This window comes from Larus michahellis, chromosome 13, assembly GCF_964199755.1.
Source record: "Larus michahellis chromosome 13, bLarMic1.1, whole genome shotgun sequence".
NCBI classification, from domain to species: Eukaryota; Metazoa; Chordata; class Aves; order Charadriiformes; family Laridae; genus Larus; species Larus michahellis.
The window spans coordinates 16,074,046-16,101,496 of NC_133908.1; the positions used below are offsets into that span (position 1 = coordinate 16,074,046).

At 41.9% G+C, this 27,451-nt stretch overlaps 2 protein-coding genes across 10 annotated transcripts in view; one reads left to right on the forward strand and one right to left on the reverse strand.

The window, feature by feature from the left end:
• Positions 1 to 583: 583 nt before the first annotated feature.
• On the reverse strand, positions 584 to 27,449 carry COMT (catechol-O-methyltransferase). 6 transcript variants are annotated; one of them, XM_074606729.1, is made up of 5 exons: positions 26,982 to 27,449; positions 8,071 to 8,353; positions 6,083 to 6,276; positions 3,976 to 4,107; positions 584 to 1,674 (listed from the first exon to the last, which is right to left on the reverse strand). In XM_074606729.1, the coding sequence occupies exons 1-5, from the start codon at positions 27,147 to 27,149 to the stop codon at positions 1,495 to 1,497; spliced, it is 957 nt and encodes a 318-aa protein (XP_074462830.1). In that variant the 5' UTR covers positions 27,150 to 27,449; the 3' UTR covers positions 584 to 1,494. The 6 variants fall into 6 exon arrangements, with proteins under 6 accessions (XP_074462830.1, XP_074462835.1, XP_074462833.1 ...); XM_074606734.1 differs by lacking the exon at positions 26,982 to 27,449 and adding an exon at positions 26,201 to 26,561; XM_074606732.1 differs by lacking the exon at positions 26,982 to 27,449 and adding an exon at positions 20,007 to 20,233.
• Positions 25,856 to 27,451, forward strand: part of TXNRD2 (thioredoxin reductase 2) — a 36,998-nt gene continuing 35,402 nt past the window's right edge. The window contains exon 1 of one of the 4 annotated variants that reach the window (XM_074606720.1): positions 25,856 to 26,360. In XM_074606720.1, coding sequence (XP_074462821.1) covers positions 25,904 to 26,360 — 457 coding nt within the window. In that variant the 5' untranslated portion in view covers positions 25,856 to 25,903. The remainder of the gene's footprint in view (positions 26,361 to 27,451) is intronic. The other 3 variants (XM_074606721.1, XM_074606722.1, XM_074606723.1) reach the window with 3 other exon arrangements.

Sequence of the window (27,451 nt, forward strand, 5' to 3'; positions counted from 1 at the left end):
CTCCTATCCCTGTGACACCCGCACATTACAAGCTGGCGGGGTCACCATGGTTCGCTTTCTCCATTTCTGAACTGACTGTCACCATCGCCTGCTCTAGTTTTCTTTTATGCCGTGGGGCAGTTCTCTGCTGCGCACGTTACGGGTGTCCTGCAGGTGGATGTTCTGTAGCACACAGGCCGGGGTAGATACCACTGCAGTAGGGTGGGCTATAAAAGGAAGAAGCCGATAACAGGTCTGAAAGAATCCATAATGGAAAAGATGAGAATGGTTATCCCTGATTTTCACTCTTATTTTCAGATCTTTCTGTGGCTGTTCCAAGGCTGGAAATCCCAAGTGCCGAATTCATGGTAAACAAAGGAAGTCACATGCCTACTCTATTGGTTTTTAGTTTTAACTTATAAATGTAGCCGTTGCCTCATTATATAATCACAGCAGGACATGCCAGGAAATGCTGGTGGATTTTTGCGTTGTTCAAGTGAGTTAGAGACGTCAGATTTGGCTTTGTATCTTCTCAATGACAGCCCTCACAATTCACGTGGTGTTAACAGCACTGAGGTTAACCAGGGTGTGCAGGACCCACCTGGTAAATCCCATTCTCTCTGGTCTTTATTTTTATACAGCATCTTCAACATACACAGCACATATTAGAGTAAGCAGTTTGCCCTGCCCCTAAAAAGCACGTACTATGTATACACAATGTAATGAAGGGATAAGTAAATAAGAGGGGATAAACAGCATTTTCTCAAGGTCTCTGATATTATCTAGTTTTGGTGTTCTTTTGGAAAGATCTTGCTCCTTTTGTTATCTGTCTGTTACTGTGTTTGTTTTAATCTATTTACTACATCAGTTTTCCCTACCTCTGCGTGGGCAGATTATAATTTTATTTGTTTGTCTTCTGCAAAGTTCTGTTTTATTTTCTCGTCGTTGCATGGGTTGGTCTTCTTTCAGTGCATACCCTTTTCTCTAGCATAGAGATGATTAACTTTTGCAGTAACTGTGCAAAAATGTATCTGATATCACGATAGGAACCTTCACTGCACTAAGTGGCATGCTAGTAGTTTAGCAAAATCAGGGGTCCTGAAATGGTCTTTTCTTGCAGCATGCATGCTTTTTGCCACTCTTGATAACAATTAATCAGATTAGCTTGGGGACACAAATCTTCAGAAGTTACCTTCTCCATCCGACCCTAAGCCCAAACTGTGTTTGTTTGAGTTTGGTCTCAAAATAACAGACTGTGTTGTTCGATGTTAAGGCAAGGCAACATGCATCACCTTGGGTTTGCCAAATTACGTGAAACAATGGAACAGACCTTTGAGCAGTTACCCTACTTGCTCCTGATCTTGCTTTCCACCCGGTCTAAAATGTTCTCCACTAGCACTTGCTGTAATTACAGGCTGCAAAATACAAAAACCCAAAATTTAAAGCATGGACAAGTTAACTTGTGCAGTTGCATTTACATAATTTGAAACAAAGGTTGAGTATTAATGGCACTCTCTATCCCAAAAACACAGCCTTTTCCATAGCATCCTTCACTTTCATGTATTCCAGGTGAGATGGGTAGTTAGTGCACTGGAAACGGGGGTTCTTGCGGATATAGTTAAGGAATTCTGGAGCTCCTGGGACGATGATATTGTCAGCCAGAAGAACCGAGCCCTTCCTCAGCAAGTTGCATTCCTAGAAAGAAGAGACATTGCTTCATGGTGGCTGTTAAGCAGACATTGGCTTGAATGTAATGTGCTTTCATGTTAACCGTGTACTCCAGTGCCTGCATCCAAAAGCCCATTGTACTATGGGTTTGGGGGGAAGAAAAGACATGGGAGAAGCTGAATAACTCTCCAGTCCTTTGTGGTCGTGTTTAACATGCTGACTTTTTCTGTTAACACGTTGGGTCGTTCAGGTTCTGAAATAGCAAATCAAGCGCAGTGGAGGTGTGCAGTTTGCTGCTCAGATTATATCCAAGTCTACGTGGTTAGTAAGATGATTTTGTTTTGGCTCTCATGCCTAAAGTTTGAAAACCTTTTTAATATGGCATTAAAAAGTTGTAGCAGCTCTTAAGGTCACCTGAGAGACTGGCGTGTACCAGTCTGCTTTGGCCAGTCTCAGTCAAACTCCAAAACCACTAAATGAATTAAAGACATTTTCTGCACTTGTTTTCCTTTCATCTTGTACAACTTTCTGCCGCTTTGTTCAGGAGCTGGGCATGAAGCAGGGTTTGTGCACAATGGAGATCATTGACACATTTCCACAAGGCATAACTAAACTTGCAATATTCACTTCAAGTGCAATGTTTATCCTGAGCAAACCTAAAAACCTAATTTTTACTGGTATTTTTGTCTAGTAGAAGCTGCTTATCTGAATTTACCAGCTGTGTTAAAACAGAAAGTCTGTAGTTAATCAGGCTGGTTGTTATCCTGTGGTTACAGGCAGCAGCTGAAGCCAAAACATGGGGTGGGTTTTGTCGCGCACAGTCTATTAGAGAAGTCCTGTTGATGAGTGTGCTGCAGAGGCTGTTCAGCTTACTGGTTTTGCCCCTGGTGACTGAACCAGTCAGCGCAGTAGAAACAATTTTAGAGGCATGGCAAACATCCTCTGGTCTCTTGTGCAGCTTATAGAAGCCTACAAGTGACAACGTGGTATTTTCAACCAGTCATCAGGACTTCAGATGCTCTTTGTGTCAGGCTTTTCTGGAAGTGCACGAAAAGGAATGCTCTCTGGGCCACTTTCGAGATCTATTTCATCTGAGTATTTTATATTCATATTTCATATTCACTATTCATATTGCACTACATGCCAAAATTGCATGTTAGAAGGTTTGTAGCATCTGAGAAAATGTAGGGATCTTTTCTTCATCTTTCTCCTCTTAATTTCATAAGTATGGGGGGAGGGTTTAAAGCAAAGCAATTTTGTGTCACAGTTGCATCAGACTCACCCCTACAATGGGACTAAGCTACCTGTTTGTTTTGGCTGTGTTGGGGAGGTTAAGTTCTGATAAGGATGCGTTAGCTTTTCCCAGTGGAAAGAGCTCAGTCATCCTTACACAGCTCGTTCAAAAGAAAACATTCTCTGGGTACAAAATAACTGTAGGGAGGGAACATTTTCTTCAGCTACCGCTGTGTAAATTCAATGCTGGCTGTTCATAACCCCCCAAAAAGTTCCTTTTCAAACAGCTATCTGGAGGGCAGCTCTGGAATTAAAAAACTGAGGAGCCCGGATAAGAGTACAATGCAGTCCTCAAGCAGGGGTCAGGAACTAGTTGACAGGTTCTGAATGTAAGGGGCAGCCTCAAAAAAAGTGGATTCATTTGTGAAGAAAATAATTGAAAAATGACACTTCCACACAAATAGTTAGGCAGTTGTAGAAAATGTTATCAGTCTGCAGCTCCAAAGCTAGGAGAGTATCTGTATGTATTGCATTGATAGATACAGATGTTTTGAATCTCAGTTATTTAACACTTAAAAATAACTTCCCATCCAGAAAGATGATACCCAGCTGTGCTACCAAAATACTATTTCATCAAAAGGCTCTGCTGGCACCACAGACCCAGGCAAAAAAAAAAGGGTACTGATGAAATTAGAGGTGGAGCAGGGATATGCAGGTCCTAGGTCTTACCTGCTCCCAGGATAAGGATGTTTTTGGGTCAAGTGTTCCGGTTAGTGACCATGCAGATACTCCTTCTCGGGAGCGTAAGACCCAGGCCATGCAATCCTCCAGCTGGGATTTCTACTGCAGACCCATTTGTTCAGGAAACAAAATAGTTCAACAGTATTTGCGGAGTCCTTAGCTATGCAGTGGCAGCATTTGTCCCTGACAAAAGTTTGGAATCCTGTCCCCCAAATCCTCTTTTCTTGTAAGGCTGCTATTTTGGCTGCCATCCTTCATTTTACAGAGGATGAGGTCCTCCGTGAAGAATAAAGGCCTCACAGACATCAAGGCCTTTGCTACTTTTCTTTTAAGACTGGAATTGTGCAAACTGACCTGAATCAGGATGGTGTCTGGTGTGTATCTGTCTTTCCAGTGGTCCAGGAAGACAAAATCCAGAGTATCCACTTCATATTTTTTCTTCAGCTGGGGAATAATTTCCTCTGAGGGGCCTTCCAGGAGTTTTACCTGAAATGCAAATCCACCTGATGAATTGTGAACCATTATGAAAAAGCACACGCCTCTAGCTCATTTTAAATTGTGGCCAGACATCAGCAATCGTGTTTATAGTTCATTATTGTGTCAGTTAAATTATTTCTTAGAGTTAGATGAAGTGTACTTTTTTCTTTGACAAATAAACTCAGTTATGTTCCAAAATACGGGTTTGGGTGGTTTGGGTTGTTTGGGTTTTTTTTAATAATAGCAGAAAAATGACCTGTTTTTTCGTTTGGATAATGTGATTCTTTACTGAAAACATGGGAATCTCCTATTGAAAACAGTACTTTTTATTACTCTTTTTGTTGCATCTCAGTTGAATCTTGTAGTCCAAGAGAAGCAAAAAATATAGAGAACAGGTTAGTTTAGAATAAAGCGGGAGGCTGCAGTATGTAAAACTGGTATGGCCAGTAGAGGGAGGAGGCAGGACAGAAGCTATTACATCTTCCTCACAAGTTTATTGGCATAAGCATTGTTAAACTGAAAGAAGCTGCTGCACACTGATTTGCTAAGCAAGCGCCATATACTGTGAGTGGGAGAAAAAAGCAGTAAGGAAATCCGTCTGGCTTATGACTCATAGCTGATCAGGAGATTAAATCAGATAGGAAAATGCAATTTTGCATGTCACTAGTACTTCAGGTTCTGTTTGAAAAGTTAAGAAATGCATTAGAAGATCTCATGGTGGGATTTATTTCCTCTAGTTTTATCATCTACGTTGAAGTGAGTTGTCTAGTCGAATAGACTGGCACTGCTCGGGCATGAATCCTTTGACCTGCTGTAGATGTCTGCCTCGGGCTGAGGTGGATAATAGACTGGAAATACCTGCCTCTCAACCAACTGTACAGAGCGTCACAACACCTGAGATTGCACAAAAAATTTACATGTATATATATTGTGACCAACTAGATTTGGGTAAGTACATCTCATCTGAAGTCTATTGCACATAGCACAACTGCTTCTTGGGAGCTTTTGTAACAGATTAGGCTATGGTTCAGTTTTCTGTTGTACTCAATCTTGACACTGATTCGAACTTTTTAGTTTATATAGAGAAAATCAATATTCTGGACCAGCTTTTGGGAGGTAACATAGTCAGGTCCTCAGCTGTACTGCTGTGAGAGGACAGGGATGGAGCTAGTTAAATTAATAAGTAGTGTGAGTGCAAGAAAAAAAAGAATACAAAATGTCTATGAACAAATGTCAGACAGAAATCATAGAAAGGCTTCTGATTATCAGGAGGAGGAATCTGCAGTGCAGGCTTGCAGTTCAATACTGGCAGTAAATCTAACCAGTTTTGCAATAGTGGCTACTAATGTTATGAAAAGGACTGTGTGTGCTGATGTCCTGTGACTGTAATAAGTGAAATAACTGACTCCAGAGCCTCCCTCCTGGCCTGCATTATTCTTACAGTCGCTATAGGTTTTGAAAATAGCTCTCACCAAATGGCCTGTCTGCTGTACTAACCAGTTAACAGTGAAGAGGCCAAACTGGAAGATGAAGTCTAAACGCTTTCAAAATGTTAAGGAGATACGGGTGTATATGATGGTTTCTGGTCTTGCCTCTCTGTATCTTCATCCTGACTCACATAGTAAAGAACTCTGGAGAATAGCCCTGATTGTTTTGGTCGTGCAAACATCTTGACAAGCCTCAAACTCTACCCTGACTCTCAGCCGGGTCTGCATTGTACTTGGACCCCTGACTGATGCCAACAAATACAGCTCACTTGGCTGTATATACAAAAGAGCAGATGACCTTGGTCCTATGCATGGACACTGGTAGCTTTTCCCTGCTATCAAACCTGATGGTTAAGTCTGCGTGTTCCCAAATGCTTAGGGTGTCATACTTGCTTGACAAGTAAGTAACAAATTTAAACCTATTATTGTTTCTATGGATAAAGTCTCACTTTCCATCTATTGCTTCCTCACACCGACCAGAGACAAATGGTATTTACCTTATCTTGTACTCCAGCAAACTCAATGATCTGTTTAGCTATAGCAGCAAATTCTGGGTTGAACTCCACAGTGAGAAGACGAGCTCCTGCCTTCAGTAGCCGAGCAATCCGAACTGCTGAGTAGCCGCAGTATGTTCCCAGCTCCAGTGCAACCGATGGCTGGACCTCTTCCACTGTCTTGTCTAGAATTAAACCTGAATAAAACAGAAGCAGGTTAACTTTTGACAAAATCAAACTGGTTCACGTACAGAAGAGCAAGTTAGTGACAAGAAACTTACGAAGTCCGTGTACTCGGTTGCTCAGGACATTCAAAAACTAAGAGTTCATATCAAATTATATACTGTTTCCTTTGCAAATGTGCTTACATGTGATCAAGTTGATCATGGACACTCTAAGTTTCAAAATGCAAAGTTTCAACTAAAAAAAAATTTTACTTAGTTTCACAATATAAACATTTCCAAGTAAAGAAGTGCCTGAATTAACTAAAATATTTATAGTGTTAAAAGGGAAAAATGCAGTGTTTTTTTTCCAAGAACTTATTGCAGAAACTGGTCATATTTGTGAAATGTGTAACACCTGAATTCTGAGTGCTCATGTTTGTTGCAAATGTTATATGCAGTAGTCTGATACAAAATTTCTCACCCTAAATACGTTTTTTTTAAAGGGAAAGAGAAAAGTCTAGTGATAAAGTTGCAAAATATTTGGATTCACTAGATGAATTTGTGGGATGGAAAACATTAGTCATTTGTTAGCAACAACAAAAGTTCCCAAAAAGAAGTGACAGTCCTTCTGAAGGGATTTATTTGTGAGAAAACTGTCTCTTCTTACTTGTATGGCTAGAAACTAGAACACTAATCTGAAAAAGTATTTGAAGGGATTTTACTCTGAGCCGCTGTGGAATTTTTCAATGTACATATACATTTCATTACGTGACATTTTCCTGGGTGTCACTTGTTTATGAGTAGAGTGATGATGATGCTAGGATGCTTGCATCTTGAGATGGTGTGGTCACTCTCAAAATCTTAGGAACTAAAGATGCATTAACTTTGATGGTTCATATCTGAGGAAAGGTCATCTTGTCAGAGCAAAACTAGAGTGAAATTTTTAAGAATATAATCCCAAATGATCAAAGTTTAGAGCTTTAAGAACTCCTACTCAGCCACCACCTACTGTTCTGTTGCCCTGAGCACCCCAGCTCGGTACACAGAGAAGCCAGTTTCACAAAATGTATCCATGACAGAGAAGCATTTTTATTACAATGCTTACAGTTGTATTTCATTATCTATGTTAATCCCAGACTAAGCAAATTACCCCTGCAATTTCCCAGCAAGAGGTACTTTAGTGTCTAATTCATAAGGGAACATGTTAATATTTTGCCGTTACAGTTTTTTTAAAAGATTGTCACTTTCTTGCAGCCAAGAAAAAATGTTTTGTCCATGTATTTTCTTTTAGGAGGCAAGAACAAGATGATTTACTTGCTAAAGAGCAACCGTGTCTGATAGCTGCTTTTGTGTATGACATGGGTAGGATTTCTCCCTTCAACAGTAACTTTGAACTTATGCTTGCATATACAAAATTCATATAGTTTAAAACGCTCTTTCTTTTTTTCAATTTGTTGTCTTTCACTTAAGGATCTGAAAGTACTTAACATAATGAATTGTGCCTTAAGGCCACCCTATATAGGAGCTGAGGTATAACGCAGCCCTAGATTCTTCCCATAAATTGTCACCCTCTGCTTACACTCTTCCAGTGGACACAAGATACAAACCCAGATTTGGTCCTGTGACTTCCCGAATTACTCACTGGATATCCCTCCTCAAAGACATCTGCACAAACATGCATTACTATTTACAGAATGCCTCTGCTGACCACAAGGCTGTTGTGGGTTAGTTTTCAGCAGATGGAAGTTCCCATTTGAATACAATAAGATGTCCTGTGCTGTGCTAGTCTTGAAATCTCTCTCAAGTGCTGATCCCTGCTGCAGTTACCTTTCTCATCGCCCACATTCATGGCCCACTCTTTCTGGGAGCAGTACTTATCTATAGTGTCCAGCACACTACAGGGGTCTCCTCGGACTGCATTCTGCAGCACAAAATTTAAAATCCTCTGTTCTTTGCTCTGATTCATGATGAAATTGGTTATTTTCTCCCGGATTATTTCGTTCCAGATAAGGGCAGCACTGCCGTTTTTCCTGATGAGCACCACAAAGAGCAGCAAAATGAAAAGCAGGGCGAAGACAATGAACAAAAGGACTGAAGAGCTCTCCAGCATCTGGAAGGAAAGAGAAAAACAGCCCAGGGTTAAGGTGGCACGGGAGAGTGCTATCCTTTTTATAAATACTAAGATGAATAACCCACAACCAATCACACTGAACAGGAACACACAGGGTTTAATTATGACATTTTCCAGAGTAGCTGGAAATGACTCTCTGTCACTTAGTAATGGATGGTGCTCTGTGGCGCTCCCTTTAGAAGCCAATTTTACAGGCAGTCAACAAGTAGCTTTATTTAATGCTCTGGTCCCTTCCCCCACACAGCTGCTCAGTGCTGGCTCCAAGCGTGCCACTGCACAAGGAGCGTCTCAGCATCAAAGCTGTTCTAACCATCTTTCAAACAATTTAAAATCTTAAATTAGAGCCTGCATGTGATCCTGCACTCCTAGTTTTTGAGCAATGGGAAACTTCTAAGCTGGCCTTGCTAAGGAAAAATATGGAACGCCTCACCCTTTAATTTTCAGCACAGTATCGGCAGAAACTGGGCACTGTTAGGTAACTTTCTGTTTCAAATCAGTCTGCAGGACCTCAGTTACTGCCTCGCGTGCCCTGCAGAGGAGCTGAGCTTGATGTTTCAGCAGGACTCAACCTGCCGCCTTCCTTTCAGTGCCCGCAGCCCAGATACCCAGGTGGAATGGTTTACAGGATTCAGAAGCCTTTTTCCTGCTTATAAAACCCTTGACACGAGCCATCAATCTGATACTTTTGAGAACAGAAGACACATGTTCTTTTATAAAGTAGGGATGTTTTCTCAGTGGTTATAAAAACATAAAGCTGAATCCCTGAATTGGAGAAGAGCTCAGCTCATGAAATTGAAGAGATGTAACAAAAGGGCACCTTGTACTTCTGATAGGCCAGCTCAAATTATCTGATAGGATTGCGCCTACTGCCCCCTTGAAATTCAGTGCCATAGCTGCAGGTGCCTGTGTGTGTGCAGCACGGGTGCTATGTGCTCCTGTTTGTCTCTGAGTTTAGGCCATCTGAACGTAAAGCTCAGCAGATGGGATGTATATCACCCTGTACAGCTCAAGCAATAAATCCGAGCAAAGCCATTTACTCAGATGGATTTCAGACAAGCCAGTATACAGGAAAACGCGTTTACTTCCATGCGGGAGTCACAACACAAAAGATCTGATAAAGAAAGGATTCTTAAAATTAAGGAATTGATTTAGCCCTTGAGAAGGTGCCTAACTAAGGGTTGTGATTTGCCTGAGGATTCTCTGCCTGTGAAGCTCCTCTGGTGCAACCCAAAACACGCCTCGGCTCTGATGATGTAGTTTGTAACACCTCCATTTTTCCACCTCTGCTTCCCACGAGCGGGTGCTGACAGCTGCACGCCAGGAGGAGAGCACAGGCTGGAAGGTGCTCCAGTTAGTATATGGACAAACAAATGCCAAGTTCATTTGTTCTTTAAGTCCGTTTAGGCATTTGAACACAGATCTAAAGGATTCAGAACCAATTTCTTAACCTCAGCAGGCTGGCTTGGGTTGCACCGTTTTTTAAACTGTTATTTTAAAGAACATGACACTTAGCCCTTTCTAACCTCTGATTCTTTCTATCAAGTCTCTTTCACTTCCAGCTTGCTGAAAACAGCAACAGCTTCCACCTGCGCTTGTATTAATGTTACACCTACCTAGAGCTCAGCAAAACCATTGCTCCAACAGGAGCTACGACATCCTCAAAAATTTTGCCTAGGTTGCCCAAGACCAGAGGTAAAGAGGCTATATGATAAGCCAAATATTCCCACACATTTCTTCCTACCTATTCTTGCTTCCCTTTTTTATTTTTTTCCCCGAAAACTGTTCCAGGAAAATCCTAAATTTTATGGGTGGTCAGACCTCCATTCTGTGGTGGGACTTGGCAAATACACATTACACACGGGAAAAATCTGTCCCACTGCTTTAAATTTTGAATCATCATGCAGAACACATTTTGAGTTCAGAAGATGACTGAGTTTCCATGGAGATATGCTCAACCTACAGTACAGCCGATGCTTGTTCACCCATCCACTTATCTTAGTTGCACAGTAAGTGTGATTTGTTTGGAGGAGTTAAAGTCAGTTTCTTTTGCTTTTAAGTAGTCACTGATGTTAATACTTACCTTTAATGCCTTCCTTGCAAAGTCTGACCTGAGACATTTCCTTTCAGGGCTCGCCAGCATCATTAGCACATGAAAATTTTGCTTCTTGCACTTTCTGAATTTTGTTTCCTAGATAATAAGAACCTGCTTCTTTACCTCAACAGGATCATAAAGGCCTGGATGTCAATTTTTCTTCTTCCCTTCTGTGCACTAATAGTTCTACTGATCAGGACCAACTGTCCTGCACAATGGGAATTCTGTTCTTTCTAGTTCTTCTACACGAAGATGTTCCATGTTATCTGACCACTAAGAACTCGGGTTGGGCTATGAAAATATTGTTAGTTCAACAGAAAAATATCTCTCTGTACTCACTTGGCTTGTCTTCACTTGGCTTGCATGGCTTAGTTGATTGTACGGTTGTTGTCGATGGATTTGGATTACTGACATAGTTGAGAGAGAATTATTCTGAACTGCAATGAATGGATGGAGCCCAGAAACCATTTAGTGATGCCAGCAGGTATCGAACCTTCCTGCCTCTGGACAAGGAAACTGTGTGAGCCCTGCATACCAGTGACTTGGTGGCACACGTTCAGGTCCCTCTAGAACTGAAGACTGTTGGCATTCAGAATTATTTCAGACTACTGCCAGACATAATCCTCTGGTAACAATAGATAATTTGGCATCCTCTGAGTACAACTTGCCACAGGCTGTTGCTTTGGCACTATGAGAATCTGCCAGCGTGTTTGGTGCTGCCCTTCTAAGATCTGTTGACAGCAAGACAAGATGATAGCTGCAGGATGAACCAGGTGGTGTATTTTCTGAGGAAGCAGCTTTCCTCCTGAGCGATAAAGCTCAGTATAGATATGAGACCATTTGGTGAGATTTCTCAAAACAGGGCAAGATAGCATCTGTAGGCTAACTCAGCCCCACTCCCTGTCCTGTAGGAATGCTGAGACTTCTTTTTTCGGACAGGGAACAGACTGTGAGGACTTCTTTTGTATACCTTAACAAAAAGGACCTGCTTGATGGTAAAATCCCACCCCTCCATTTTTGCATTGCTTCCCAGGCATGGAAGGGTATGTCAGCAAACGAGATTTCCATTGTCTTATTTTCCCATGCTACTACAGGCTTTATACATGAAAATTACAAGACATCACATGCTCAAAAGCCCATATATTAAAGAACAACAGCTTCTTCATTGTCTGCAGCCTGTGAAATACTATTTCTTAATGTGTCTCAGTTAGCCAGAGCAGAGAAAAGCACTCGGATTAGACCTGCTCATTTTTAATAACCTCTGTTGATCTCAAACAAACAAATACTTCAACCTCATCCTTACTTGGACAGCAGTATCTTTCTAAAGACTTTTTTTGTTTTTAAAGAATACACTTCATGCAGACAAAGATGCCTTGTTTGAGATGTACATGCCCTGTCTTTTCAAAGGCATAGATTGTATTTAGGCTGCTGCCACCCACGGCAGGTACCGCATGTGACATCCTGATACCGAGATGCAACTGGCTTGACAAAAAGGTGTCAAGTGGGGTATGCTTCTGAACCACGCAGATAGCTACAGCCTTCTATCTCTTCTAGCCGTTCCTTATGCAAAAGTTTGAGCAGGCTGACAGCCCTTTAGCTTGGCTGGAAGGGCAACAACTGATAGTTCTGATGGGCCACCTGGGAAACAAATTTCGGATCTTCAGCTATGAAATCTTATTGCTTCAAGTTCACCCGAGAGTCCCCTCTGAAGGCAAAATACTGACCTGTATTTCTCTTTGTGTCTCTTTGGATCTAGACTGGTGAGTGGCTGTTGGCACTCATTTGTTTACACATTTTGTGTAACATATTTGTCAAGAAGACAAAAAAAGCTATAAATGTAAGCTCAAATGTGTGTGATTTGGGGATGGTCTTAGATCTAAAACTTAAGCGAGGAAGCAATTCAACTTGGCCATTCCTATGATCAAGTGCTCAGAGGGATCCATTTCTCACAGTGCCTCAGTTCAGTCCCTGCGTTTGGAGTCCCACACGAACACCACCGTACGTATCAGCAGAGCCCGCCGGCCTCCACAGATCCCTAGAGCCTGTTCACAGGTAGCAACAACCTATATAGTACATGCTGCTTTTTTCCGTTCCTAGAGAGGTTCACTTGTTTCTGCTGTACCAAGGAATGTTTTTTTCAATTATTGAGTTTTTTTATTATTATTATTGCTGGGTAAAACCCCAGTGCCTTCATAAACTGGCAGCATGGGTTGTTCTCTGCAGAGCTCCTTTAGGAGGCAATTATCCTGAAGAAACACTTTCCAGAGAAGGTAACTTTTAAAAGGAGCAAAATGGACATATCTTGTTTCCTTTGTTTTCTTTTCCTTTTTTTTTTTTTAACACAGTTTCTTTTTTAAAGTTTGTCCCTCTTAATTTTTGTCGTCTTAGATGTGAAAATAAATTTAGTGGTAGCAATAGACTGTAAAAGCAGCCTGCCAAGAGCAAGATGCATCGGTGATGGTCATGCACCCAGAGCAGCGAAAAAAATCTGTACCAAAATAGGTAATCGCTTGCATAATCTTAGCTGGAAAATATCTGATATGAAAATTAAGTGAGTAATTCAACCAATTTAAAACTACCACTACCTAAGAGACAGTCATGACAGCTTTAGAAAATGCAACTGTAATTTTAACTTTAATGTGGATTCATGAGATTCATTAAGTATGCAATAAAACTAAACTCGCACATAGTCAAGTTTCCCATAACCACTTATTACAAGGCAGTCGCTTTTATTATTTAGTGCTTGTACTGAGGTTCCAAATACACAGGTTAGCACTGCAACCTCTTCCGTGCATTAGAAACACCATGATAAAGTGAGCCTTCTCTTTGAAAGCTAAAATTCGAAGTGGAAAATAGTAGGCAAAATGAAAAACTGAGCAAGGGAATAAACAGAAAACCAGAGGGATAACATCATGGAAAGGAATGAATAACACATATCACTAAATCTGTTTTTGAGAAGACAGAGTTTAAAAGAAAACATATTAAAATTTCATGCCCAAACCTGTCAAACTACTGATGAGGCTTTCTAAAGAACTGGGTTATTTTCTTATGCATCTAATCTTACTCATTTTGGCAGGTTTCATAAGACCAAATCATAACTCGATAATGCAGTTCAGCAGTTTTCCCCTGATGCAAATGATAATCAAACAATCAGCATTTAAATGGGAGTCCCTCTGTTTCAGCTTACAGAGATTTAAAAAGACACTTTCAAAGAGAGAAGCAAACACAAGCTGTGCGAATCTGCCGCCCCAACTTACATGCCATCGAAGATAAAATGTCTAAGTCATTCCAGTGGCTATAAAAGAAGCCTCAAGAGACTGTCTCACACTTAGGGATCTATTATTATGGCAATAGTTGATAAGTTAGGGGATTCACTACCCCCTTACTATTATATGATCTCCAGTTTTTCTATAAACTTAGAAATGCCCGTGTGATGGAGCACAAAACAATACATCCTGCTCTTTATTCTTGTACAGGTGACTCCTTCCATTTCACCAAAGGTCATAATAAGGATCTTTCAGTGATGCTATTTATCAGTCCTTCTGGTAAATTTTTCAAAGTACTGTTAAAAAATGATTGGTCTTAGAATGCCCTGAAGTGAAAAAATAAGGATTAGACCAATTGGTAGCATCATTTTTTAAGGTAACTCTGAGTAACCAGATGAATTCAAATTGAGATTTTTCTCAGTGTTTCATAAAAACTGTATGATGTTTTCATAACACTGTTACAGGAAGGTATCTGGAGATTTGATCTAAACTACTGATTGCTACTGTTTCTCTCTCAGAGTCCAAAACAACCTACCTATGCTAAAAACTGATACTGAGAAGAAAAATAAACAGATTGAAAGTAAGTACATTTAAATGCTCTGAGTCTTAATAAGGACGTATGTCTTAGTGAGTTTCACACTTAGTGGATTTTAAAAGTGTCAAATTTGATTATTTAACTATTCTGAAGCTTAGTTCATTACATTATGAGTAATTAACGAGACCTCATTTCCTACAGATGCAAAAATAAGAGATGACAGGTATTAAAATACTTGGGACCTTGAAAACTGTTGGATAGAACATTTTTCTAATCAAGATGAATCCTTATGATCCTAATTACAGAACCTCTCATTACAATTTTAGCTTGGGTAAACTGATTCTGCTTTGCTTTGTACTGAAGTCCTAAACATAATCACAAAAAATCTCTTCCACAAAGACAGCAGGTACATTAGACTGCTATTCCCCAGGACTGGAATGAGAGTAAGCTTTGGGATTCTGAGTCAGGAGACCTTGGTTTGAGTGTCATTTTGGCAATAGCTTTCTGATCTGATCTTGGGTGGGCTGTCTTACCTACATCTTCGTTGCCACAAGAGTAAGTTAAAAGTTACTGCTACCTCTGTAACTTTCAAGGTATTGTAAAGCTGAATTAAACTCTGTCAGAAAAGTCCCTGCTATGGATATATGGATAACACCTGAGGAAAGGCAAAGTGATTTTATCTGCGTTAACTAAAGAGATCAGTTTTGGGATACCAAGACAGCAAACACCTATGTGACATTATTGAGTTTATGAACAACAGGGAAAATGTGAAGACAAACAGTGCTTCAAACACTTTCCTTAAGTGATTTCAGCCTGCTGACAAATCAGGCCTTTGAGGAAAGATGATGTTACATCCAATCTTGCTATAACTTTTCATGCATTTAATCTAACTGCCAAGTACTGGTTGGTTGTTTAAGAGTTTATTGCAAATCTCCAAGCATCCAGACAGTACTTTAGCATTCTGATGCTAAAGAGTTTAGAATCTAATTTAAACTTTATTAGCTCACATAACCTGGTGAATGGGGAGTGCTTAGTAAATTTATACCATGCAATGTTTTTTCCCCAAAGAATCTCTCCATCGGTCTGATGGTATTGAGGATAATAGAAATGGTCTACAATCGTAGAGTGCCCGGGGACAACAGGGCCTAACTTATTGCAGAGACACTTCTGCTAAGTCTGCAGAGAGAAGAATGTTATAATGCAAACAATTTTCTAGGGGTTTTTTACAAAGGCCATACATATTAACAGATTAAACCCTCCCATACATGCACCTGTGTGAAGGAGGGAGGTGTACACCCTATTTTTAGAAAAGGGTTAAAAAGGTTTAAGTTCAAACTTTTTAAAAGCTTCTGCTGAAATTATGCCTCTAAGTATCATCTCATGCATTACAGTATACAGAGGATTTGCGTATTAGTAGGGATGTATTAGCTGTTTGCAAAGCATTGTGAAAATAATACGTAAGACTCGGCACATTTCTACACATATTTTAACAATGTCTTTTGCCCTGTAGTAGGGCAGAGGAGATCTCTGCTGTGCCCTGGCTGGGACTGGAGCTCCTGACTCTTTGTCCTATGCTGTCTTGAATGAGGTAATCTGTTTTGTGGCATTTTGCTTTTCTTGATCTTTTCCCAGAGCACAAGAAAGGCAGAGTGTTTTGGTCAGAAAGTCTAAACTAACTTCTGCCAAACATATTGTATCCTGTTGCTGTAGGCAACGCAATTCAACAGCTTCATATTTTAGTACTTTTAAAGGTCAAAAAATTATCTTTTTACCTACTATTCTTTTGTTATTGTTTATGTATTTTCAAATGAGTGCAACACTGTGAAGAACGATCAGCGTATTGCCAAATGTGAATAGCTTGTATTTCAGTGGAAACTTAGTCCGGTAGTTTGGCATTCAGATTTTCCACTGACATCACAAAAACAAGCTGAACAGACTGAATATAATTTTTCACTAAATATTTCTTGCATGAAATCTAGATTTCCTTCTTCCTAGGTTTTTTCAAATTACTACAATTTAGCTTCACTACCATGACTACAAAAATTCAGACTTCTATAAATGCAAAGGCCTTTTGTCTTTTCTTTTTCCCTCTTCTCAGGTTGAAAGGAAACAAATATGGGTTTCTTCTTATTGACTGGAAGGAAAAGAACAGAAAAGTGCCTACTGCCTACTAGGGAGCCCCATCAATTAAGCTGCATAAGGGTGTTTAAATCCATTCTCCCAAGATAGATTTCAATTAGGATAATTGCTACCCACTTAAAACTCCCTTCACAGTAGCCATGGTCTAAGTGGTATTCAGTGCTATCACCCAAAGGAAAAAGCCTGTATAACGGTTGTGTGCCCCCTAAAGAAGAGTGGGGTTCAGAATAAACTGGCCACGCAGAGGGGCCTCTTCTCCATCCAACAAGCAGGTCTGCATGGATCTGTAGTCTTCTGATCCAGACTGACCTAGGGAACACACTGCATGATTAAAGCCAGAGTTTGGGGTGAGAGAATTCTTCAAGGATCAGAAATGCACTTTACTGGGCCTTGAGCAGGCAGTTTTTCAGGAATAAGATCCTGTCAGGTACCCCTAGGAAGCATTTGTTTCTGATAGTCCTTATACACACTCCAGAACTCTAGATACATTTGTAATATTTGTACAAGTGTTTGAGGCAGTGGTTGGCATAGCGTAGCTGAATTGTACAAATCCCACCTGCGAGGCACAGCAGAAAGTGCTCTGCCCTGTTGGCACACTAAGAGCTGGTCTGTAAAAACTTTTCTCAACCAAGATTTTCATGTTCCCCAGGGGGTAAAACAGGCTCCTTATTGAATGATTTTGACCCAGATGGAAGCAGGGAGAAAGGGCTGGAAGAGGAAAGACCAAAATGGCTAGCTGTCCTCAGCATAATCACCTGTGACAGCCTTATTTCACATTCTCTCTTTATGTCACAAAGATCAAGGGCTGAATCCTCAGTGTCCCAAATCCCCAGTGTGTGCTCCTGCCCTGCTTCCAAGGCGATCAGCTAATCTAGCGTAAACCTGTCTCTCTCCCAGCACAGCTTTCTGCTCTCCGCAAGCTGCTCCTCAGGCCAGGGGAGTGCGTGACTGAAACTTGGTAGCGAGGACACCCACTGAGGGACGTGAGGGAGCAGGGAGGAAATCGCTGCTGAAATGACAGCTTATTTCTCTGGAAATGAACAGCTCTAACAGGCCAAGCAAGGTGGGATCCACCACAGCACAGCGGGTAACCAAAGCACCGCATGGGAAGAGGCAGCCTGAGACAGAGCAGGGCACAAGACCTTGGGCTCAAATCCTGCGTGAGTGCCCTCCTTGGAAAAGTGGCTGGAGTGGGTGAGCACAGAGTGACTCTTGCTTTAGCTAGAAATTGCTTTCTGAGAAATCTCTCCTGAGAGAGTTTTAGCAAAACTGGTACAATGGCCTCACACATTAAGATCTGGTTTCAATGCCTGCTGCCAAAGTTATGTTTTTTCAGAAAATTCCCAGTCAGTTCTAATTCCAGTGATCCTGAAGGAATGCTGAAAGACAACAGTGTGGGACTGGCAGGGATAAACCTGATACCAGCTACAGGCTGCTAATAAATATTGCTAAACTTGAGTGACAAGTAAATTGTTTGCAGTGTTAATGTGGTTAAACTCTTTTCCCACTGATGCCAACTAAAGCTGTAAATCAGGACGTTTTTCTTTTGCATTTAAATACTGCAATACTATGCAGATGCATGAGATTCTGAACCTGAGGGCTTTGTTAGAGAAGTCCATGGCTGAGTAAGCAGGAAAAAGTAAGCTTAAGTGCAGAGATGAAGTGAAGGTTGTTTATGGAGATTATCGATATGACATGTGGTTGACAGTATTAGTAAATATGTTTGTTTTTAAAGAACAGAAGATAAAGAATGTCTGTAAAGGGCATTAGAAAGATACTCTATAAGCAGCAACAGGGGTAGCAAGCAAAAGTACTAGCTTTTTGTCTGTTCTTCACAGACATTTTGCTGTAGCAGAACTCGCTCTTGAGAATGAAAACCCCCATAAAATACAGCTGCAGCAACACATTTATAAAAGCAGCTATTCAGTCAAATATGACTGAACTGAAACTTGACTTGCACGCAGCTTTTTCTTGAATACAAATGAGTACTAAATTCCAGCATACTTATAGCCATAAATTACATTTTCAATTTAGTCAGGGTTATCTCATCTCGCTTCTTTCAACTGTCAAGGTTTACAATACAGTACAAATGCATTACACACAAATATGTCCTACTCTTTCTCTGTGAAAGCTGTTGCTGCCCACGGACTGGCTTTCTGACAATGAGTACCAGTCAGAACATGGAAAACACCCGCTTCTTTCATATTCACCACTGTTTAAAATAGCGACATTATCTAAGATAACAAATCATGTCAAGTCTGAGAAATAAGAAAACATAAATATGTACCTTTCTCAGTACAGCAGAAGCTGTTCCCTCCGATCTTTTCCTGTGCTGCTCTGGTGTGGATTTTATAGAATAAGAGTCCAAGAGCCTGCAGTATTCAGTCACATTTGATCACATCACAGGAATAGCTTATCAGTTCTGTTACACAGGCTCTAAAAGGAGCAGCGTCCTTTTCCCCAACTCCTCCTTTCACAGATTTCTGCACTCCTTAAAGGTGCTCAGTGCTCTAATAACCTCAGAGAAAGCTATTCATCTGTCCCCTAATGACAGTGTTCTTGTTACTTAGTTACAGCACAGTGAATGCTGACAAAGTCAGGTATGAGCCAAATCTGTGCTCAGTGTAAATGCACTGTGTTCAATCAAGAACTCCCGGAATGAATTTGGCCCAAGGGATTTAGTTCTTTTTTCAGCTCAGACGTGGCATGCCACAGCCAGTGCAAAAGTCGTAGAAACAAGACCTAGGCATGTGGGTTAAATATAGAGTGCTGCTGGAGGGAGGGGAAGTATGTATAACAAATTGCTTAACAGTAACTACAGGAGGTGCAATCAATAAATTATAAATAGTACACTTGAATTTCTGTAGCTTCTAGTTGGAAAAATACTCTGCTGTGAACAGCTCTAAGGTAAACGAAGAGGTTTATTCTAATAAACCTTGTTCTTGGCTTGACTGTCTATATGGTTTCCTTTGAGGTGGAAACAATATAATCAAGCTGCAATTAAATTGCACCATAAAAGAAAATAATAAGAAAAACCAAAACCAACAAAGATTCAAAGAAAGGGTTTGTATCAAATGTGGCAGAAACAGGAGCTGAAGAACTGAAAACAGGCTTTGTCACAAGAGGGGGAAGGTCCTTGGAAGAATTAGGGACTACCTGAGAGTATGACAAGAGAAAAATAAAAAATGTTAAGTGAATGAATTGAATAAGAATTGTGGGAAAAAGAGGTATGTGAAGATCAAAGTGGGTTTAGTAACTCTAAACAAAACATAACTAAGACCCTGTAATATAGCAGAGTACCCAATGTCAATACAGAATAACTTTGAAGTATCCCCTTCCATGTATAACAGAGCTTTAGCTCAATAAATATTTTCTTATAATCCAGACATCAGGCAGGGCAAAGAAAGAAAGAAGCGATTCTGCACTCCAGCTTCACTGACAGTAATTTCCTGTCTGGTCAAAAGCTGGTTGTGAAACCATGATAGATCGTGTCTGCACGATCCCTGACGCCACCCACAGTTAAAAGTAACTGAGAATTTCTTTTACGGCTGGGCTGTGGAGAAAAGAGCTTAAAACAGTACAACTTATCTATGCACTGACCTGGTTGTGTAAGTATACAGCCATTCTTTGGAGACGTCCTTGCAGTTAACTATAGCTAGTTGTGAACTGGTGGGTGGTATCAGCCCAGCTTCTGCTTAGCAGCATAAATTAGTGCCAAGCTTTACCAGATTGAGTGGTGTCCCATGACAACACTTCTAAAGGACTTCTAACTTTGAGCTGAATCATATTCTTCAGGCTAGAAGCATGGGAGGAGCAAACTTGCTTCTGCCTGCCCACAACTGTTTACTTGTATGATAAAGGCTATGCCTGCAAAGTAACCCTTTCTGTTGTCTAGATACTTCTTTACGTAAGTAAAGATGGTGAATGGCAAAATGACAAATTAGATAAAGCCAGAGGTTCAGTTATTTACACCACTCAAACTGTTTGATAATGTCCGTAAGTTGCTTCCAAGTTAATAGAAATCTGAAATCTTGTAATACGTTATTACAGGATAATTTTTTCTCTAAGAGAAGTTTCTTTGGTAGGCTGTTAGACGTTGGCTTATTTTCTTTCATTTAGCTGTTTCCCAAGAGAGGGCCTATATAGGTATGGATATTTTTGTGAGCTTTTACTAACATAGTAACAAGGAAACAAACTCCAGAGTGCATAAATTTATATGCTATTCACATGACTTATCCTTGTCTACATAGTAAAAATTTACCTTCGTATTAATACATCCAGGTTAGAGAACTGTGGAGAGCTATAAAAGTGTTGGTGTAATGCAATTTTAATGTCAGGACAAGATCTTAAAAGATGGATTTGGTATTGCAAAACACCAGGATACTTCATTCGCAGGGCACATCTATGGGAAGATGTAAACCCAGGATGTCTTTGCTTGGGAGCAGCACCACATGAACTGCAACAGGTCAGAACAACTGGCTAGTTCAGACTGACCTGTTCTGACAGTTGACAGAGCCGAGCTCAGATCTGTCTGCACAAACCTGAGTAGACTTGCTCGTGTTCAGAGCTCCCAGGCTCTCATGGAGGCTACCCAGCTGCAATCGCATGATGCAACGTGGCAGTGCTGTCCCCACTTGCCGTGCATAGCACGGAGCTAAAGCTTTCCCAGTAAATCCATGCCTGGCATAACAACAAATGACATTCCCTTCTTCTAATAATCCTGGCCAAAGACTGGTTTGTAAAAGCCTAAACAAAGGGAGACGGGAGAGCTAGCACATTATCATAAACCCCACAGATCATGTGAAACACTGAGTGGAAGAAAATTCTTTTGAGCTTGCATTTTCAGAATAGCAGGAGGGATTTTCTTTTATGTGAATTTGCTGGTTTCAACAGTCAAATTAGTTTTTCTTGCTGAGAAACATGCAAAAGAGGAATTTTGAGAAAGGAAGCACCACTCATGTATGAATCAGGAAGCTGCCTGGAGATATCTAAAACAGGAAACAGCTAAAAGAGAAGAAAGATGGCCAGCAAAGTTGTACTCTAAAATTTAACAAATTATACAAGCACTTAGACTATTTTGGGTTTACTATGCATCTTAAAAGGTTATCGTGTAGAATGAAAAAAACCTACTGCTTTCGAAGATTTTATAACTTCTCATGAAAACTTTGAAGCTTAGTTAAGTCTAACATATTCCTGTCTTTTCTCCCTCACTGTTTTGGTAATATATGTTGAAGTATTTGAATGAAGTCAAGAACTTGTGGTGCTTGGAGTGTCATCTGTTTCTGCTGGTTTTTTCCCTCACTTGCAATCAATTAGTTGTTTAGGACAAACTACGTACAGAAGATTCTATGTTAAGGAAGGAAGGAATAAAATGGCATAGATTAAATTCTGAACAACAACAAGTCCTACTCTCAGACAAATTTCTGAAAACAAAAATAAGCAAAGGGAGCAATAGCAATAAATCTGAAATGTTAAATATTTTTTGTTTGTTTATGAACCTATGCACAAATGTTTCCAGCAGAGGAAACACTGTTAGCTGAAGGATGTATTCATTGTAACAAGACGTCCTTGGCAAATAGTGGAATGGTTGATTCTCTTTTAGAATTACATTTTTAAATATAATTTAAATTATGACCTGATTTAGAGTAATTCTGCGATGTGTGTACTTTCCTTAGCTTTCTCAATACAGTTGGTTTTGATACATTTACAGACCTTACACCAAAAAAAAATACTAGCTAATGGGATATATTTGTCCCATCTTAACAAAATGTGGTAAGCTTTATAGACTTCACAGGGAAATCTGATCACCACCTTAATCTCATGAACCAAAATTTGTCATTTTCTTCCCTTATCAGTTTGACTTTTAACTCTCCTAAAGATTGATTTATCAAAGCTTCAAAAAGCAAATATGAAACACACAGAAAAATACAGCAGAGTTTGATTGTCAGCAAAGAGCCACAGATTCCTTCATGACAATGTAAAGCAACACCCAACAAAAAGTAATATTGGAAAATTCTTGCTACAGAAGTCGGTTAAGAAGCTTGAAATAAAAGTGGTAAAAATACTTCGTTTCCCCGGATCTGTGTCTTTGAACAAGGGTCCTCACTTGTCAGCATAACCCCCACATTAAAATACTATCCATATATTTAGCAATTTGAATCATGAGAAGGCTTTACCTTGCTTTGAAAAAAGTCTAAGGATCAGTAACCACCCCTCCCCTGCTACCATTTATTCTGTCTTTTGGCAGCTTTGGGATATGGCTCTCAGTTGCCAGGGACTATGTCACTGTTTCCACTTTTGTATTCACCATTTACCATGTCTTCCTTCCACAGGCTTTTTCTTTCCCTCCTCCTTCCTCCACAATGCTAAGGACACCATGCTATACGCTAGCAGAGGAACAAGAAAAAAACATAAGAGTACAATCAATCACAAGAGAGATGGTAAGAAAACAAAAAGTCCTACCTCATGCAGAGACCTCTTAGTTCAACCAGTGATCCTGTACAGTTCACTGACACTCCTGTAAATTATTAATTAGGTCGTGCCACAAAAGGGAACCTCTGGTATAATCCATTTTCTACCCCACCCACTAAAAGAGAAACAATGTGATGACTTCTAAAGATGGTATCTACCTGACACTTCTCTTCTTTCCCAAGCCTGCCAGGTTGCTAAGATGGGAACGTAAGACAGAAAGCAAACCGTGCCTGAATGACAGGAAAGACATGAAGATGTGTTTGAAAATTCAAAATTTCTAAAATGTTAAATAGAAAAGGTGTTTGGTCCTGGTTGTTTTCATGAGGAAGAATTTAAGTAAGCCATTGATAAATGTACCAAAAGGTATTTCGTATGAAGGAAAAAAAGCACAGGATTCCAAGCTGTCCTTACAATAAATTCAAAAGGAGAAAGTCTGCCCATTAACAGAACCAATTCATGCCTTACAAAACCCCTATCTTTGTTGAATGGATTTATATACATTTCTGAAATGTATTACAGTGGTGTTTCCTTTGCCCTTTTAATACCACACTGTTTACAGTATATTGAATAAACATCTCCCCCTGGAAATAAACCAAACCACATCTAACGTATTGAGTTAATTTATGACTTTAAATATGACTAGTTACAACTGACAAAATCCTGTGGAAATATGATGTTAAATCTGATAGTTATCTTGTATGAAGTTTTTTTTTAATCCCAAGTTTTGAAAAAATATGCTTTCATTGCAGAAACACAATGCTTCGTGTAAATGCTTCCTGATACTAGAATGTATTTGCCACTAAGGGGCTTAATGCTTGCTTTCTTAAAAGAAATAAAGATATGTATTACATATATGTAAAAAAATGTGTATCACTAATTATTCTGATCAGCTTAATGCTAACCACAGAAGAATTAAAATAAGACAGTAGGAAGTTATAGGAGATGAGGCAAAGACACATTAGAAACCACACCTGATAACCAGGATGTGTCTCTGGTCCCTGAGAAGGATTTTTGAAGTGTGGCACAGACACACCTGCTCAGTGCTGACTACAGCGAATACCAGCGGCTACTGCTTTTACTGGTACTGTGACCATGGGCAAAACCTGCTCCTCACTGCCGATATCTGCCTCAGTCGGTCTCCATGATCAAGCTTGTGAGAACGTGCAAGAACATGCAGAGTGGTGTTAAACAGGCTTTGTGCTTTCTTCTGAAGATGGCGGTCCCAATGGGAAAGCCTTAGCCTGCGGAACTGCACAGGGCTTTGTCATTAGCCGTGAGATAGAGCCCGAGGGATGGTGACACCCCAGCTTCACACGGTCTGCCAGTGGCACAGCAGCAGCTACGGATAGTCCTGGCTCACAGGTGACTTCAGAAGGATGCCAAGGGAGGGTGTGTGCTGATGCGTTTAGGAACACAATCATCTAAAAGAAGCTACAATCTCATCACTGCTGCATAGGCTGTGGTTCACTTAGACTCTGAGCTCTAAAATAATGAAAGCAATCTGTAATGCTGGTGTACAACGTGGCTGTTACAAGGGCTACTTGGCCAAGATCCTATCCTTAAAAGAGTTTAGAAGCATTACTCCAAATTTATCATCAGTTCTTTCCTAAATTGCCACTGTAGGTGCTGTTTAAAGGTAATGTTTTCTATCAACAGCTTTGCTACATTTAAGGCCTTTCCTTATTAGCAAAATACCATAATGCTGCAGGGACATTTCTTCACATAAACTTGTTTTGTGCTTGGGGAGATTTAATTCTACCCTTGATCCTACGTGTCTGAACTAAATGCTGTGTGAAGAGCACATGCTCAACACTGCCTGATTCAATTCAGGATAGTGGCTAAAATGAACAGCTACAACAACTTTGCATGCATGTACCTGAAAAGCATAAAAGATTAGTATCTAAATATGTGTGAGGCTTCTCAGTGCGCTCTAGTTATGCCTTTCTCCTGCTGCTGCAGTGGATAAAAGTGTTTTTAGTGATTTATTGATTAGTGCTGCAGGAGGCAACAGAGAAGGGGGTTGCTTTTTTTTATCACTAAAGTCATAGCAATTCCCGTTTCTTTTATTTTCAAACATTAATGAAGTGAAAAAAATAATGAGACCTACCCTGGAGGTGATGTTAGTTCTACAAAACTTAGAGAATTTTAATTTCCTGCCATTTCTCCTCTTAACTGTGGACCAGGTGATCGATGGTTTCTGAAACGAAACGGTTGGATGCTGCCCCCTTGTGAGCCAGGCCCTTCTCCGGAGACAGCTGAACCATGACTGCCTCACTGTTTTTGTCGCCAGCTCCCTTTCCGCAGGAAAAAGCGGGTGATTCTTTGTCCCAAACTCTGATTTGGCTATGGTGGTATTTATCACATACGACTCACTCGTACAGCAGCAGGGAGGGTCACTGCTGTGCTTCAGTAAAGGCCAACAGCCAGCACTTCTGAATGAGAAAGACCTTGTTCCCTGCGGTACCGTTTTGATCAATGTCAACTTTGAGGCCTTTCACCTCAGGCTGCCAGAGTACATTACAAGCACTAATAACTCTCACAACTCTCGCCCAAAGTAGATCAGCAGCATCGCCCTTGTTTAATCGACAGCCGCCATGTGGCACAGGGACAGGAGATGCTGCTGCAGGCAGCGAAGCATGGGAGGTGCTCCGGCAGGTCCTCCTGCGCAGGTATGGGTACCACCACAGCTAAACCCCGTGTCACAGCTGGTTGTGCTGCTCGAGCTCACTGACCTGTGGAGCACAGGCCTGCCCCGCCGTCGTGGCTGAGAACCCTCTTCTCTCAGAGCTGAGGCCCCAGCGCCTGCTCTCAATGCTGAACACGCCACAGGAAGCCAAAACAACATCATGCGTAACACCTCGTGGGAGGGAGAGGCTTTACTCAAACCACCTTCTCAGAGGTTTTTAACTTTCTGCCTGAGTGCTGCAGCTTCAGAAGGGGCTGCGACCTCCCACCTGTCTGTTACAAAGGGATGTGAGGGGAAATAGTGCAGTTCTGAATATCGGTGAAGGTTCTGGACACTCGTCATGTTTCTCTTCTTACCCAAAAGGCCTTCCCTGAACCCCTTTTGCAGCAGCATCTGGGGGGGGAGGGAAGGGATAAGCCAGTCAAGCCAGGTGTGGGGATTTTTCCCTTCCAAACGTCGGATTTTAACGCAAACGCGTTTCTCTAACGCCGCAGTCCGCGCCCGCCTTCTCAAAAAGCCTCTGGCGGCTCCGCAGTGGCTCCAGAAGACGGAGCTCCGGGCGGGCGGCAGCCGGCTCCCCTCAGCTCTGCGTCCCTGCCGCCCCCCGCCCTCACGGGACCCCGCCGCCCTCACCCACCCGACGTCGCCGCCCTCCGCTCAGGCGCTACTCGGCCACCTCGCAGGGGTCCTGGCTGGGCGCGGAGGCCCTCTGCCGTACAGCATGGCGGCGCTGTGGCGGAGGCGGGAGCGTCTCCTGGGCGCGTCGGGGCTGTGCCGTACGGTGCGAGCCCTTTCAGGTATGGGGCGCCCGCTGGACTCGGGACTGGCAGCGGTCGCGCCTCCGCATTTCCCCGCGGGAGGCGGGCTGCCTCTCCTCCTGACGGCCGCAGCGCCTGGAGAGGGTGCCCCGAGCCCTTCCCACCGCCCGCACGGCGGGGAGAGACCCGGGGGCGCTTTGCTTGAGCGGCCGCTGTGGGGAGCGGAGCTCGCTGCCCTCCCCGCCTCCGCCGCTGAGGGAGGAGAGTGCCGCTGGCTGGCGGCGGGCTGCATCCATCCCCACCGGCTGTCGGCGCCGCCCCCGCCCCGCTGCCTCTCTCGCAGCAGCCCGTCCCTCGGCCCCCGGGTTGCTGAGGGAGCCCCGGGCCGCAGGGGGCCGTGAAGTGGGCAAGGCCTCCCGCGCCCCGGCCGTGGGGCTGTGGAGAAGCACCGGGGCGGCCCGAGGGGCAACCAGGCCAGGTCGTTCCTCTGGGCTTAACGGCAAGGACCCGGGCCATCAGCCTTCCCGGTCCCACTGCCGAGAAAAGTCCCCAACCCCGTGGTGTCCAGTGCTGCGGGCCTCGGCTGCCCGCCCTGAGCCAGGCAGCCCCCGGGAAACAGGGCTTGGCCTCCTGCCTGCTGAGAAATGAGTTGCCACTCACCTGCGGGCTTCTGCCGCTTCGGACCTGCTCTGGGAGGCTGAGGTGGCAGAAGGGGCCAGCTTCCCTCTGGCCGCCCCACCACACCCCTACACGGCCCACATTGCAGCGGAGGCCAGTCCGATAAGGTGACCCTGCTGAAAAAATCTCTGTAGAACTTGCTGCTGTCATGCAGAGACAGAAGACCTATACTGAATCCCAGTTTCAATCGTCTGATCAGGCAGAAAGAGCTTCTTGGAACACTGTGTAAAAATCTAATCTATTTCCTCACTTCTTTTGGATTGCTTTATTTTCTGTGTTTCATTCACAAATCTAGTTTAATAATTTTTGGAGAATGCTTTGGAATACTGAAAAAAAACCCCACGGTGCTCTAGTAAAGTAAAGAAAACCCGAATCAGCAATAATCAATTGTAAAAAAAAAAAAATAGTGTACCTTCTCACATACCTCTCCCATCTTCTTTGCCTGTTTCTTT

Bases quoted from the DNA above. Each gene is read 5' to 3' on its own strand.
- COMT (XM_074606729.1), bottom strand. From the start codon at position 27,149: ATGACAGCAGCAAGTTCTACAGAGATTTTTTCAGCAGGGTCACCTTAT. The intron at 6,277-8,070 runs GTAACTGCAGCA...TGTTTTATTCAG, and splicing joins GAATGTGGGCGATGAGAAAG to GTTTAATTCTAGACAAGACA. The intron at 1,675-3,975 runs GTCAGTTTGCAC...TCTTCTTTCTAG, and splicing joins CAGACACCATCCTGATTCAG to GAATGCAACTTGCTGAGGAA.